Source organism: Synchiropus splendidus, chromosome 19 (genome assembly GCF_027744825.2).
Source record: "Synchiropus splendidus isolate RoL2022-P1 chromosome 19, RoL_Sspl_1.0, whole genome shotgun sequence".
In the NCBI taxonomy this organism is placed as follows: Eukaryota; Metazoa; Chordata; class Actinopteri; order Syngnathiformes; family Callionymidae; genus Synchiropus; species Synchiropus splendidus.
Genome location: NC_071352.1, coordinates 15491747 through 15506828, shown reverse-complemented (window position 1 = coordinate 15506828; position 15082 = coordinate 15491747). Strand labels below are relative to the sequence as shown.

Here is a 15082-nt window from a genome sequence, read left to right as displayed (position 1 = left end):
GGACGAAACCCGGTCCAAATTGAATGTGACCTTTAACCTGTTTGTCCTTTAGAGTGGCGAGATGTTCTTCCTCCAGAGAGTGCTGACTCGTCTGTAACCAGTATGGAGAGTCCGAGTGTGCAGGTGAATTCAGAGGCGGAGCCTTCGTGTCCGAGTGGGTGGAACGCCTCTGGTGTCCCCACGTGTCCGCCCTCCTCAGAGGTCGGAGATGACCTGGCATGTGCGGCTCCATCCTCCGGACCTAAGGCTGAGAAAGAAGTGGCTCGTCCCGCTGTTCCTCCGAGATCCAGAGTGAAGGCAGCAGATGTGACAGATGCAGCACCCGTGCCAGCACCGAGGCGCTCGCTCGCTCCCACACCGGCTCCCAGGACCAGATGCCTCCGGACCAGCGGCGCCGTCAACACCGAAGGTAACAAAACTCCATCCAACACAGCGCATGAGTCATGTCTAAATCCAGATGTCTCCTCATCGTGATCCAGACAAGAGCTGTGGTCCGTCTCCTCCGTCTTCTCCTTCGTAAGTCACCCTCATGCACCCGCCTCTCGGCAGCTCACCCTCACGTCCTGCTCTCTTCTTCAGCTCCTCCACCAGCTCCAGGGTCAGACCCAGACACCCCTGGCTGTCCATCATCTATCCAGCTCCCTGGACCCAGCCGCCCCCCACTCCCGTCGACCCCCCTCCCCACTACTGGACTCTCCCCCCTTCAGAGTTGCCTTTCTACCGACACAAGCGTCGTCCCAGAAGCAGTCAGATGATGAGAGGACGGATCGATGAAGACAAGGAAGTTCATGCCAGTTCTTTCAGGAGGGACAGGGATTTGGAGTCGCCCCAACCCACAGGAGAGAAGAGCAGTCCTGGACCACAACCCCAGCTGCGCAGGAGCCTCTCTGGACCAGACCACCAGCTGCCCAGGAGCCTCTCTGGACCAGACCACCAGCTGCCCAGGAGCCTCTCTGGACCAGACCACCAGCTGCCCAGGAGCCTCTCTGGGCCAGAACCCCAGCTGCCCAGGAGCCTCTCGGTGCCCGTCCTCTCATCTGCCTGTCCTCCGACTCCAGTTCCAACCGACAGGTTCTTGACATCTTCACAAACTCAGGTGAGACGTGTACACGGAAAGTTTGAGTCACATAACAACGGTGCACTTCTCTCAGTTGGTCAGCAGGGGGCTTCCTGGGCTCCCAACATCAGAAGCTCCTCAGGCGCTGTCCGCCAGGCGCTCCTCTGCTCCTCTGGTGGAGAGAAAGGTGGGCGTGATGGTCCTCACCGATCACTTCTGGATCAGCCAGTGTGTGTGTCCCAGGTCAGGACAGTTCCGGACGAGGAGGAGCGTGCATCGCTGGACCGGCAGCTGCAGAGTCTGGAGCTGAGAGGAGCCGAGCTGGAGGGCCGGCTGAAGACCTGCGGCACAGGTTCGTCGCTGACTCGTCTCCCTGTTGGCTGAGAAAACAGTGTCCTTGTCTCAGAGGGAGAGGTGGAGCAGATGATGGTGGACTGGCTGGGGCTGGTGCAGGAGAGGAACCTTCTGCTGCGCAGAGACCAGGAAATGGCTCAGCTGTGAGTGACCCCTCCAGGGTGAGGCTTCCCAGCATCCTCACTTAGTGGTCTTCTGCAGGAGGCAGCAGGCTCGGCTGGAGGAGCGGCAGGCTGATGTGGAGCACCAGCTCCGCTGTCTCCTGAACAAGCCAGGTCAGACGTCCCTCCGCTCAAAAGCTCCTGGAGCGTCACGGTCATTCAAATCCAAATCCAGTTCAGACTGAGATGAATTCACACACAAGACCAGGCCTTCACTCTTCATTGTTGTGCATTATTGAGTATTTTATTGAATTTTATTCATTGTTTTATTTTTCATTTCCTTTCATGACTGTTGTACTTTCGAATCAAATTTTGTCATTGGAATTTTCCTTGTTTTTCTACAAGTGTCCCTAGTGTTGTTTACTTCATGACACTTAGCAACACTTGGGGGCAATAGAAGCCGCTTCTACTTTGAGATGACCAACAGGCCAAAACCTGTTCCTTGAATACGTTGCGCTAGGTCGATTGTCTCTCCCTCCAGAGAGCAAGTGGACCGATGAAGAACGAGCTGGAGAGCAGCAGCTGATGAACACGCTCATCTTCATCATTGAGGAGAGAAACCAGATCGTAACTGTCTTGGAGCAGGACCGGCAGAGGTGACCAGCATTGCAGCGTCTGTTTCCCTGTGACAAAGTGATTTGTTTCTTGAAATGTGATTTTAAAAAACAAGTTGTTTAAAATAGAAGTTCCGGCAGACTGAGTGTGTGTTTTGGGCCTTACAGAGAACGAGAAGAAGACGAGCTTTGGCTCGACATGATGAGGAACACGGGTGAGGCACATAAACACTTGTCTTCTTTCTGTCAAGTCTGTACAATGTCACTAGACTTTTGAATTCTTTTTGCCCATTTTTTCCAGAGCTGCAAAAAGAAGGACTGGAGGAGCTGAGGAGGTCAAAGGGGAAATTTAGTCCGACTCAAGTTTTGGAACTGTTGAGTCTTAAAAGAGAGTCAAACCGTGCTGAAGTTGCATTGTAGTGCTTATTTAGGAAAGTGTGACATTGGTTTCTGCATATTTCTGCTTGCGTGAAAAATAAATATATTGATATATATTTAAATATATTGAAATTGAATATATATTGAAATGTGTGTTATGTCTGAATACATTTCCAATAAATAATTTTAATATATGGAAATATTGTGTCATTTATTTTTTATATTCATTATTTGAAGATATTATGCGAATAAGTTAGTCATATATTTTCTATTGCTAATGAAACTTAATATATCATAACTTGTAGAGAGCTGACGCTTCAGAATGACGTTAAATCGATTTATTTCGAGCCAGTTAATTGATACACCTTTTTTCAATTTCTAATTAACTGCTTTTATTAAGCTAAAGTTTAGTGTACTGTTACCACCAAGATGATAAAAATGCATTTATTTTCAATTATGTCCACAATCCAACGACCATGCGGAACCCTTGTGCTTCCTTTTGACTAGTCGGAACTTTGGAGGTGCACTAAACAACCGGAAGTGAAGGATCACGACGTTCCTGCGTGTTTGTGTTGACGACAACAACCCGCCGTGGAAAAGTCGTTTAAAACACATCCAGGCTGTTTGGGAGCGCTGTGAAACATGTCGGATAACGAAGATAAGTGAGTGACTCAGAGGTGTCTTCCTCTTCAATTGTTATTGGTAGAGCAAATTGAATATTATCAACAAACATTAGCATGCGCTGCTAACTGACGCTAACTGCAACATGTTCAGTGAATTGGTTGTAAAAAAAACGTTCTAAATTTTCCAGCTTCGACGACGGAGATTTTGACGATGCGGAGGAGGATGAGGGATTGGATGACTTGGAAAACGTGGAAGATGTAAGCGCGCGGATAGTTATTTTCATCGATATTATGATATCGACCTATTAATATTTATTAATTTTTATCGTAATATTAATACTAAAATGACAACAATAATGACTACATTAATCATGTAATGTTAGTCATATTGAGTCAAACTATTTAAAGAATATTATTATTTTTAATGGTCTATATTCGAGTTATCAAGCGTTGCCACTGTGACAGCAACAAAGACTCTTTTCGGTCCAGTTAGTAAAAAGAGCAGAAAGGAATGGCGGAGTTTTTCAAATGTAGTGCTCGTGAACAGGAGGACCAGGAGAACGTCCAGATCCTCCCAGCCGGTGAGGGACAGCAAGCCAACCAGAAGAGGATCACAACATCTTATATGACCAAGTACGAAAGAGCCCGCGTCTTGGGAACAAGAGCTCTTCAGATAGCGTAAGTGCTGTTCTATGTTTGTCCACACTCGCGTCTCACTCGCATCTTAGACCCACTTGCTTGTCATCCTGGCTTTTTGTAGTCAATTCTCCTCATTTTGATGATCACTAGCTATTGTTGGCGTCACTTCATTGTTGAGTGAAAACAATCACACGTATTGTTTTGACTTAGAAACAGTTTGCTTCAGTTATCTCACTGCTAAGGTCTGCACTTGTGCAGTTCCCGCTCGCTGTCATTGACTGTCAGAGTTGAATCATGGCAGACGTTTGATTTCCCAATTCTCTTCACAGGATGTGTGCTCCTGTCATGGTGGAGTTGGAAGGTGAAACAGACCCTTTACAGATCGCAATGAAGGAGCTCAAGTGAGTTCTGTTTTCAAGGTCACCCTGTGTCTAACGGGGTTTAAATACAGTTGAAAGAGGGGAAATAAAACCATTTTTGTGAGGAAACGCTTGTTTACTCCACTCAAATGTGTTTTAAACTGGATGAAGTTGCTGATTCACCTTTGCCATGTGACATTTCAACTGTAGCTTTCTGTTTTCTCTCCCTCCAGGAGCCGGAAAATCCCCATCATCATCCGCCGGTATCTTCCGGACGGCAGCTATGAAGACTGGGGCTGCGACGAGCTGATCATCACCGATTGATCTGCAGTACCAGCCGTGAACACAAGAGAGCGATATAACTTAAAAAAATGTCTGGTCCCGCAAGTTGTGTTTGGATATATCCAGCTCAGAATCCTTTTTATATTGTGTTGATTAAACTGTTTTGTAGAAAAGTCACCCCCTCGTCTGACAGCAGAGTGTGTCTCAATATTATCTTAAGTTTTATCTCTCAATGAGAAAATATTCATTGGATTTTCATTTTCCTGTTTTGGAACCTTTTCTCCGGTCAGTGTGTTGCTCACCAATTTCTGTGTGACAGTGAGGGAGGAAGGTCTGGATGTTTAGGTTCAAAGACTTGGCATGTTGGAGTCAGAGCGGTGCCTGCACTGCTCAAGTCACTTCTGTGGTGGAGGCTGAGCTGTCCATGTGACACTCAGCAGCAGCAGCAACCACAGGAAGGCGGACGAGACGCTCAGTCCCTCGTCTTATCGGTGCCGTCGACTCTGCCTCTGATCTTGGTCCAGCTGTGAGCCCAAAGCCCCCGAAGACACGCTGCACTGTCTTGTCCTTCCAGTCGAGCTCAGTTTCTGGCCAGAGCAGTTGCAGCAGAACACCAGCTGGTGATGCTGGGTGTGGAGTTCAGATCCGAATCTTGGGCGCCACCTTCAGTCTCGTCCCCATTTGCTTTTCGCAGGCTTCTGAAGTAGCAGGAGACCTGAGTCAAAATGGCCTTGATTTTGTTTGGTGAAGATGATATCGTTGGCTTCAGTTTGGTTGTTGTGTTCAGCCAATGCTGTTTCTCCAAACTTCAGGAAAGTAAAAAAAAAAATGTTTGTGGTTCTGGAGTTTGTTGTTGTTGAGCAAGTGTCGGGGGGCGCGGGGGTCTGTGTGCAGCCAGTGTGTGAGTTCCTTTGTGTCCTGGTGAAGCTACAGGCCAGGCAGTTAAGGCCCACTCCCCCACCTCACCCCCCCTCACCCCAGCTTCCCCTTCAATGGCCTTCTTTGTCCGCACAAAGTATCACACAGCCGATTAAAGAGTGGGAATTAGGATTCTGCTGAACCACGTTCACTTGAATTTAAAGAAATACTGCCGACTCAGCGCTGCCTGGACGCTTAACTTAACAATGACTCGTCGATTTGCGTCAGCCGAAAGTGATGGGTCGAAGGAGCTCGGCGTCACATGAATGCGGTTTGGTGTCCATCAAGGGCAACATTTATATAATCTGATCTTCCCCAAATATCACGTCTTTATTAAGGACGTCTTTCATAATTGGTTCCACTGTGAAAAAGAGGGCCACTCGAGCTGAGCCGTAATAATGAGAGCTTTATTTCAAATGTGCACAGGAGATTACTAGTCATCATCACATGCTCGCGCTGCTGCGGTCGCTGTGAAGTTGTTGACGAACCCAGGAGGAGACACGAAGGTATAAATGAGGCTCCATGTGCCCTGGGGTTAAATACAAGTGCAGCATGCAAGTGTGTTGGGAGTAACATACGAGAATACACAGAGTAACTGGGGCGCTTTGCTGTTTTTTTCAGGCAACTGTGTCGAACTATAGACGATAAAATATGTGACACAAAGCGACAGCAAGATCATGAATTAAAGGTGGAGCCAGATCGGATTTCTGAAAGTGGGTCTCAGGATCAACAGTGAATAAAAGAGGCATCACACTGGGCTGCTTTTCAGAGACCGTTTAAGTTGCATGACACGATTCCTAATTCATTTCCTGTCCTTCTTTATCTAGTTTAGCTTCGGCTCGAGGACCAAGCTGTTGGAAAAGTAGGACTGAAAACACCCATTTAAAATGTTATATCTACTTAAGTATTTTAGCCTTTAGCCAATCTCTCATCTACCTGTTGAACTCATGTGTTGCTCTCTGTGGAGGTGCATGTGGTTGTTTAGCAACAGCTACGAGTGAGGCGCGTCTCACCTGACCAATCTGCCTCACCTCAGGTCCATGTTGTGTGACTGTGTCTCTTCAGTGGTTCACTATTTGGCGAGTGAGTCGCGTCTCTGAATCTGACTGACTCCACCTTTGATGAACACGCAACTCATTAACACAAAAAAGCCAACATTGTTTCCATAACACTCGAATATGCGGATAAATACAGTATGAAGAAACTCTTTCTTGAATCAAGTGACTCCTCGGTCATAAAACACAATCGGATCTTTGACGGAAGATGTTTCGCTTCTTTTCTACTCTGAATGTTGAGGGTTGTGATCTCATGAAACAGTTTTGGTGTCCAAACTTTGGTGTTTGAAAATACGTCTTCGTTCAAGTACTCAGCCGTCCGGTTCCGTTTTCCTCTCCAAGTGCGTCAATTTTGTGCACAAGAAAGTGACAGGAATCTGCCTAAAAACCTTTCCCAAAACCAGACTGATTTTGGAGTCTACGTCTTGGCGAGCTGGTTCTGTCTGGAAGTAAGGCCTTCCTGAGAGTGTCCTGATTCTGAGAGTGTACCGGGGTCCTCGTTGTCTTCGCTGATACTCGCAAAGTGTTCAACCATCCATGGACGAGAGCCGCTGCCGACCGTGGTGTTTAGAGCGACAGAAGCCTCGTGTTGTGAATTTCTCTGCTGCAATTTTGAGGTCGTCCCTAACCTCAGAAGCACCAGGCTCCAAACTCATCCTTTGCTTGTGGCAGCAGCTGCGCACCTTGACAGGAGTGGTGCAGGGTTTCCCCCCGATTGCCGCCCCAGCCAACGCCCCCAGTGCCGGTCCAATCCCCACGACCCAGACCACTTACGCCACCGAAGCTATCGACAACGCCGCAGCTCCTCGGGTCGGACAGGGGGCCTGAACAGGCACCAGCGCCCTCTGGTCTCGTTGTCTGTCATGGCCGCGACAGTGTTGTGTAGACAGGCTGCTCCCAGTGGGTGGGGCTGTGAGCCTGCGTCACGCTGACCGGCTCACTGATGGCAGTGTACAGGGGCCTCTGCGAGGGCCCCATGTAGGAGAAGGCAGAGTAGAGCCCGGAGGCCTGGCTGGAGTGGGCGTAGTACGAGCCGGAGGCCTGCTGATCTGCATATTCAGCGAACTGAGCCCTAGTGGCCAGAGAGGGGAAGGCGGAGCTGTAGTGTGGGAGGCTCAGCGGGGTGTAGGTGACATGGGAACCAGCTGAGACCGCCTCTGGAAAGTGGCCGCCGGTTGAGCTGGACTCGCTCTTGATCTGGGCTTTGGTGGGGTCCGAGCCCAGCTGGGAGCCGTGATGCTGCTGCGGCTGCTGCTGCTTGGAGAGCCAGGCAGCGGAGTGTCCACTGGCTGCGGCCAGAGCAGAGGAGATGCCGTAGGTGTACGGGGAGACCGGCGAGGCTGTGGCTGCCCCGGCAGTCTGGCCGACGCCCGGGTGACCATTGGGTGGAAGGTATTGGTCGAACTCGTTCACATCGAATGGCTCCATGTTTGCCATCACCTCATGGCTTATCTCACCGATGTCCACGTTACCGAAGTCAATGTGAGGTTTCCCAGATCCCGCTGCAGCAGAGCTCCCCTCTGACCCGATGGCTCCGCGGGAGCCCCCATTGTGACCACCCTCTCTCTTTCCATCCCCTTTGCCAGACTGTGGTTCAGTCTTGGGAGTGGTGGGTGGTGTGGGGGGACTTTGTCCTGGAAGAAGCAGGTAAAAGGTTAGCGCTGCTGCCTTTGCTCGGTGCTCGGCTACATTCAACCTATCCTGTCTGTGTGGAGGGAGGAAGCGTTAGTAGGGGGGAATGGGAGGGAGCCTGCAGCCCACCTGCAGCATGAGGGTGGTGCCCATCTGCCAGAGGCGACCCGGCTCCCCCACTGTGGGTCACTTCCAGGTGGAGGCCCTTGTAGATGGGCTGGCTGTGGCTGACCTCACCCTCCGAATTGCCGTCTGCTTCACTCCCAGAACCGGAACCCAGCTTTCCATTCTTGCGGCGACGTGGCTGGTATTTGTAGTCGGGGTAGTCCTTTTTGTGCTGCTTCCTCAGACGCTCGGCCTCTTCGATGAAGGGGCGCTTATCGCTCTCGTTCAGAAGCCTTGGGTGACAACAGCGCAAGCAAAAGTCAGCCTTCGTCAAATGGGAAGAAACAAATTCTCTTTTATCGCCAATTGTTGACCCAACCATTGCAGCTGTGTATCTGCGACCCCAATACCTTTAGTCCCTGGTCGTTAGATCTTTACCTCATGAGGTGCCTGCTGCTACCATTGTCCTTCTTCAGTTGTTGATACCTCTTGGTGGAACATTATGTGATAGCCATAAGTCTAAAATGAAGTTTCTTTTCTCAGTGCTATTCCTGAAGGTTCTTTTCCCCAAATATTCCTCAGCTGCATCCGATGTAGACAAAGGGACATAACACACTAACACTCAGCACGACCAGAGAAACATCCTGTTTTCCAATTTGTAACGGAGCTTGTCTTCAGCGGTGCTGGCAGCAGTGGCATGAGAATCCCCTGACCTTCCTCCTTCTCCCAGTTCGTCCTTTGTCTCGGGGCCAATTAACCAATCAAGCCAGAGTCCAGGGTCAAGTCTTTATCGAATTAATGTTCCTGCCTCGCGAGGTTAACAGATTTAACCTGTCTGACCCACTTTTGGGGGAAAGCACTCTGAGAAAATGGCAGAATCCGGGTGGTCTTATTTTGGGTGGTGAGACATGCTATGCTGATCCAAACCTGTTTCGTGTCAGAAATGAATGTAGCCTGTGAAAGAATCGTGTTCAGGGAACTGGAGCGATAGGACAGTTGTCTGGGAGGGTAAGCTATTTTTTGCTCTGCTTTAATGCCCTAATTTAGATGTATTGTTTGGCAGTGCCGCCACTATTTTAATCCAAAATCAGACCCATTCTGGCCACCACCGTAACGTGAAGAAGGAGAGGGACCTTTGACCCTGGATGGAAACGTGGCGTTTCAGAGTCAGGTATGAGTCGGACAAAAAAGTTTGAATAAGTCCAAGATGGAACGCCTTGAGTGCCGGAGTGCAGTGATGAACTGAGCAGATCCGCATGGTCGGATCACTCTAACTGGGAAAGTGTGCAAATGTTCTTCTCACCTCCAAAGCTTCCCCAGGGTCTTGCTCAGTTCAGCGTTGTGCAGATGGGGATGCTGGTCCGCCAGCTTCCTGCGTGCCGCTTGCGCCCACACCATGAAGGCGTTCATGGGCCTCTTGACGTGCGGCTTGCTCTTGCTGCCATGGTTGACCCGCACAGGCATGGGCACCAGGGTCCAGTCGTAGCAGTTGAGCACCTGGCTGACCGCCTCGCGGATGCCGGCGGGGAAGCGTTCATCCTCGTCGTCAGACCTCAGAGACGACTGGCTGGCCGACGTCTCGTCCAAATTCACCAGCCCCTGCTGGCGGTGCAGCGGCGAATCTCCCCCGCCATTTGCACCAGATGAAACCCCGGGTGATCTTGAGCTGTCATCTGACACCCCAGGACTGAGCTCGACCTCTGATAAGCTCTGCTCCTCTCTGGACATGTTACTACAAACACAAGCCTGCAAGTGCGCACACCCTTTTCCTGCAAGACCTATTCCTAATGTGTACCCTCTGGATCCTGAAACAATGACGCAGTGTCCACGGACTGTCTGATCTCTGTGTCCTCCGGGAAATTATAATATAAACTGCCAATCTGTCTCTACTCTTAACCTCCGTTGCAAAACTCTATGAGGGTTCCACATTAAAGTTCTTTCCATCCGGTTGGTTGGTATCATAGGCGGCTCAGTGCGCACCTTGGACCCCAGCTTCCTTGCTAATGCACAGCGGTCTGCGCCGAACTCACCCGGTCTCTCCGCCCGTGTGACTTCCCCTTCTCCAGTTCCTCTGTGAATCCAGTGGAAGGAATCCAACGGCTCCAACCTGAGAGCACAGATGTGGGAGTCAGAGTGTGAAGCTGTATACAGGACGGGATGGCCTTTGTTTCTTGAAAATATCTCGATCTACACCACTGATATCTCCTAAAAACGTTTTATTTCATAAATGTATTTATTCCTACATATATTTGACACAAATATATGAAATAAACAAATGCACAATATTATTACTTTTATTGCTATTGCAGACTCACTACATCGACAGATATTACTTCTGCACTGTAACACTACTGGTTAATTCCACTTTTTCTGATACATGCTAGCACTTTTACTTCTTTTCCTTCAAGTATGTTTTACCTTTTGTGTTTGGAGTCCCCTCAGGTCTTTGCCCAGGGCCTCCAATTCACAGTATCCACCCCGTTGTTACTTGAGGTGAGATGGCATGAAGAGGACTGTATTATAAACAGGTGTAGATTTAGGTTTGTGTGTGGAATGAAGGCCAAATTGATCGAAAACGTATTTTAATCCATGCTAATGGCGGATGCAGATTATTAGCCGCGCACCATTTTCCCTGCGCTCCTCCCGCCAGTTCTTGAATTGCGCAGTTGGCGGGTCTCTGCGCGCAAAGCAAACGGTGGCTCCCCGGAGAGCGAGTGTTGGAATGGTGCGATGCCGCTGGCGCACAGGCGGCGGATTTACACGCCACTTCTTGGACAAACACGAGCGGGCGCGCTGGAAATGTAAACCGAGGTTGGGTGCGTGTCAGCACGCGTGTGTGAATTGACACAGTGTGGAAGTGGAACAGGAGCGTGTTTGTCGGAGGGCAGCAGAAGGTCTCCTTGTCTTGTGGATTTAAACCAACACCCGCCCGCTGCCGAGCTTGTTTTCTACCGCGGAAATCCAGCTCGTCCGTGGGGAAAGCAGTGCCGCCAACTTTCTGACGCACTTCTCCCCGACCCGTTTAAGTTGCGTTGTTTTTGTAGTCCCCAACCCTAGTTTACTGTGATATTTTGGGTGGCGGCAAATGCAAAACGGGACACCTCATCTTCTCCGGCCACAGAGGACGCGCGCGTAAGGCCCCGCCATCTGCCAGGCCTCCGCTGAGCATGAGTTTCGCCTGCCACCTGTCTTCAAGTCCCAGACGGAAAACTAGAGAGGATTCGACGTGTAAAACAGACCTCCTTCGACTCTCACCTATTCAGAATTGAATGGACGTGTATTCACCTGAAAAAGGTTTTTAATAAAGCAACGATGATACATTTACACCAGAAATAACTTCAACTGTAGCAACCACACGCCCCTAAATAAAACAACTGAGACAAACAAGAGTGAAAATTGGGGTTAAAACGTGCAATGAAATGCATAATAATGACAGGTATAAGCCATTTATATCGGCGCAATTAAATGCTTTCACGTTTCAAACTGACTGATTTAACTACCCTCAAAAATGGAAAATAATAAACAGAATAAATTGTGATTTAAATGTGGAAAAATAGCAGAGCAAAATTTAGAGAATCACAATTATTAGAAGTATATTTAAATAACTGAATAACACATTATGCAAGGCATTTGTGGAAAAATACATCAAAGAAAAATAAGTCATCGAAATGTTCCGTTTTAATCTGAACGAGTGTTTTGGAGTCGCCTGAACGCGTGTCTTGTTCTGGACTGTGTGCGTCACAACTCTCGCCTGTGTGAACCTCATTATCGCCGCTCCGCTTCCCAAATGAGTTGGCCTTAATTTGTTGGTGAAATTACTTCAATTAGTTTTATACAAAAGCCGGTGTTTGTCGTCTTTCTCATCCGCACCAGCTGAATGTCCACCGCCTGAGTTTCACAGTGCAGTTCTCGTTGATTTAAAAACCAAAGCACCTCGTTGAAGTTACGATTCTGGTGAATAAAACGCGCAGATTGACTGAGTTGAAGTGGAAGGAAGCGGGCGATTTGACGCACCTGTTGCGCGCAGAAAGAAGAAAAAAAAAAACATGTTGCGCTTCTCTTTAATAGAAAAACAAATTAAATTGTTATTGGCAACTGAAGTTAGTAATGAAAAAAAAATCTGTTGAGTTGAAACATATTAAGAATTTGTTTTGAGGAATTATCACCGGAGTCCAAATCAGAGAACCGAAACGCCCAAATGGGGTGAAATGAAGATGTTCAGGGTTGTGGAATGAGAGATAAAAAGAGCAGGATACAGAGACCTGAATAAACGTCTTACTTCTGGAAAGTGAGAGGGACGATCAGCCGATTCAGTCCGCAAATCCGACAGTTCCCGGGTTTCCAGAGTGACGCTCGATCCCCAGCCCCCTGCTCGCGCTGCCGACCATGAATGCCTGCTCTGTGCGCCCGGCCCCGGGTTTAAAGAGCTTCCTTGTATCAGGCTGGCGGAGGAAAAAAACAGAAAGAAAACAGAGGGGAGGACACGTCTTAAAGGCGCAGCGCAGCTTTCTGGGCCTGGATGTGATTGGACGGAACCACAGTCGCACTTCACACTTGACAAAACTGCTCTTCCTCACGACCCTGTAGGCTCACAAAACATTCCGGAGCCAGGGTGGAAGTGCTGTCTGCCCCAGTTTTTGCAGACTACTGCAGATATTTTCATTTCTGCACACGACTGACTGGGCACAGATCTGCTTGGTGAAGTGGCATCACTGCGCACCGTGTTTTTGTGGGAACAAATACGACTTGATTTCATGCCGTATATAGTGGTCTCCTGGAGAGATGTTCCGGCAAAGGAAGGGGAAATACATACATTACTGTGAAGCGAAGAGATGGAGTCAGGAATCGACTGCTGTCACTGGAGGACAGCACAGCGTAACTTTGTGACATAAATACATATTTTCGATGATGACAGTTTTCATATTGAGCGGTGACAAGCCGCTGACTTTGGCAACCCTCCCGCCCCATGTGACCTCTGAGGCCCCAGTCATCTGCAGTGGGAGCACCACGGTGAAGCTTCTGAAACGTGGTCAAATAAAGTTTTATTATCTGGCTCGGTCGATCTTCGTTCGACTTCTCGCTGGTTCCAGGCTCTCAGAGTTCGAGTCCTGATGTCGACTGAAAAACAACTAATCTTAAACATATAAACGACGAGGCACAGTTTTAGGACAGTTTGCAATTACACTCTTTTACCAGCGGTGCCGCCAAAACATTCTTTCGCAGCATGATGCTCCTTCAATGTATGAGGGACAGCATCATCGTCCAAAAATAGCTGCTTTGGAATCCTGAATTTGACATCCTTGTCCGTGTGTTGTACCTATCTAACTTGCACTTGGTTCAGAGAAAACTTCACAGTGTAAATCCTGGCATATGTTTGAGACCATCTCGAAAAACATTGTAGTTTTCCCTCCTGGAAGTTGGCAAATATGTAGCCATTTTCAGAGACAAATCTGCTCTTGTTTTTGTCTCGGTGGAGAGCGCATGTTTGCTGGTTTGGTTTTGTGGTTTTGAATGAAAGGTTAAACATCTAAAAAACCCACATCACGTCTCAAAATCTTGTGGGAGAGTGGAATCATTTCTCAGGAGAATGAAATGATGAATGCAGGTCAACATCACTGCAGCGTGACTTTGTTCTGGTTTAGGAGTTTGATGCGTTGGTTTCCTCTCACTCTGGTTTCCTCTCAACCCCATGCTCTCTATAAGCAACTGTGATGGAGTGGTGTCCTCTCATGGAAGACACAGATGAGCGCTGTGTTTCCTTGAGAGTCTGATGTAGATAAACAAGAAAGCCCTTTTCACTCGAGATGGATGCTCCCATCAGCCGGATTCACTTCTGATCTCGCGAATTTTGAGTCAAACTTTCTGTCTATGACAGGAGCCGTAAAGTGGATGTACCATGAGCAACAATGCACAAGTTTGAGTCATGACTGTCTGACAAACTGGGTGGTCTGACTGATGCTTTCCTGTGAGGGTGAGTTCGGTTCAGTATCTTCTGTCACGAAAAGGCAAAGAAGGGGCAGAAATTCAGGAAATTCTTCTGAAACCTTTTCATCTTATGTCTAACCTCTTTTTTATCGTATCCATTAGCACGGCAATGCTGAACTTTAGCTGCTACTTAGTGATAAAGCAGACTGAGCACATGAGGTCCAGATCCAACTTGTTGGACTGTTTTGCAGTGGTCATTGATACGAAGTGAGAGATTCCAACCGATGACTTGCTGGTTTCAAACCAAGTCTGCCTGTTTGGGCCCTGGCCCAGCGACTGTGTCCATCACTCTCTCATTGGACAGAAAACAAACTTCCAATTGGCTGACAGGTCAGCTGACAAGCCAGCGACATCTGAAGCCGTCCAGAATAAAGTCATGAGCGATTACCTTGGCTGGTAGCCACAGAAGAAGCCGGTCTGACCGTGGAAAGATCCGTCGAGTTTCTCTGCCGAGGGAGAAGTGGGATCAAACTTCTGCCTCCATGTCAGAGAAAAGGCTTCATCCTCATTTGACACGGCTGCTGAAATAAGTGCAGTTCTGTCTGAGGCTTCAAACAAATGGAAGCAAAGCAAACGTTTGTCCTCGTCGACAACCGATGCGGCCTGAAAGAATTATGTAAACCAGACAAGGAGCCGTTGGATGCCTCTCAGATCCAGTCCTGTTCATTGTTGGACGAGTCACTGCACTGCGAGTGTTTCACCTGCTCCTGAGGACTACAGTCCTGCTGGGATACTGGCCTTTAATCTCATGTCGAGAAAAAGGGGATTTACCTCTGAGGAACTGGATTCCTCATTGCCTCCTTTATTCACTGTAGAATTGTGTTGCACCTGAAGAAGAGCCTGAAGTCGACTGAACATGAAACTAGATGCCGCTTAAATTTGATCATTCAGGTGTCAAATATTAAAATGTTATTTATTGTGATTATTATATTATGAAGCGTCTTTTTTTTTTATTGAGATTGCCCCTTAAACCCCTAGTT

General features: G+C 48.4%; 3 protein-coding genes across 5 annotated transcripts; 2 read left to right on the top strand and 1 right to left on the bottom strand.

The window, feature by feature from the left end:
• The first annotated feature begins 102 nt into the window (after positions 1 to 102).
• Positions 103 to 2546, top strand: LOC128750515 (MICAL-like protein 1). The gene is made up of 10 exons (XM_053850695.1): positions 103 to 409; positions 480 to 516; positions 580 to 1096; positions 1152 to 1244; positions 1301 to 1409; positions 1464 to 1554; positions 1613 to 1686; positions 2054 to 2168; positions 2295 to 2341; positions 2428 to 2546. Exons 1-10 carry the CDS (start codon positions 103 to 105, stop codon positions 2544 to 2546), a joined length of 1509 nt encoding a protein of 502 aa, XP_053706670.1.
• Positions 2547 to 3016: 470 nt separating this feature from the next.
• On the top strand, positions 3017 to 4584 carry polr2f (RNA polymerase II, I and III subunit F). Its single transcript, XM_053852930.1, has 5 exons — positions 3017 to 3166; positions 3316 to 3385; positions 3675 to 3805; positions 4096 to 4167; positions 4359 to 4584. The coding sequence occupies exons 1-5, from the start codon at positions 3147 to 3149 to the stop codon at positions 4447 to 4449; spliced, it is 384 nt and encodes a 127-aa protein (XP_053708905.1). The 5' UTR covers positions 3017 to 3146; the 3' UTR covers positions 4450 to 4584.
• Positions 4585 to 5696: 1112 nt separating this feature from the next.
• Positions 5697 to 12559, bottom strand: sox10 (SRY-box transcription factor 10). 3 transcript variants are annotated; one of them, XM_053852919.1, is made up of 4 exons: positions 10536 to 12547; positions 9421 to 10224; positions 8142 to 8410; positions 5697 to 8014 (listed from the first exon to the last, which is right to left on the bottom strand). In XM_053852919.1, the coding sequence occupies exons 2-4, from the start codon at positions 9843 to 9845 to the stop codon at positions 7242 to 7244; spliced, it is 1467 nt and encodes a 488-aa protein (XP_053708894.1). In that variant the 5' UTR covers positions 9846 to 10224; positions 10536 to 12547; the 3' UTR covers positions 5697 to 7241. The 3 variants fall into 3 exon arrangements, with proteins under 3 accessions (XP_053708894.1, XP_053708893.1, XP_053708895.1); XM_053852918.1 differs by having other exon boundaries at positions 12397 to 12544; XM_053852920.1 differs by having other exon boundaries at positions 8250 to 8410; positions 9421 to 12559.
• Between the last annotated feature and the right edge of the window lie 2523 nt (positions 12560 to 15082).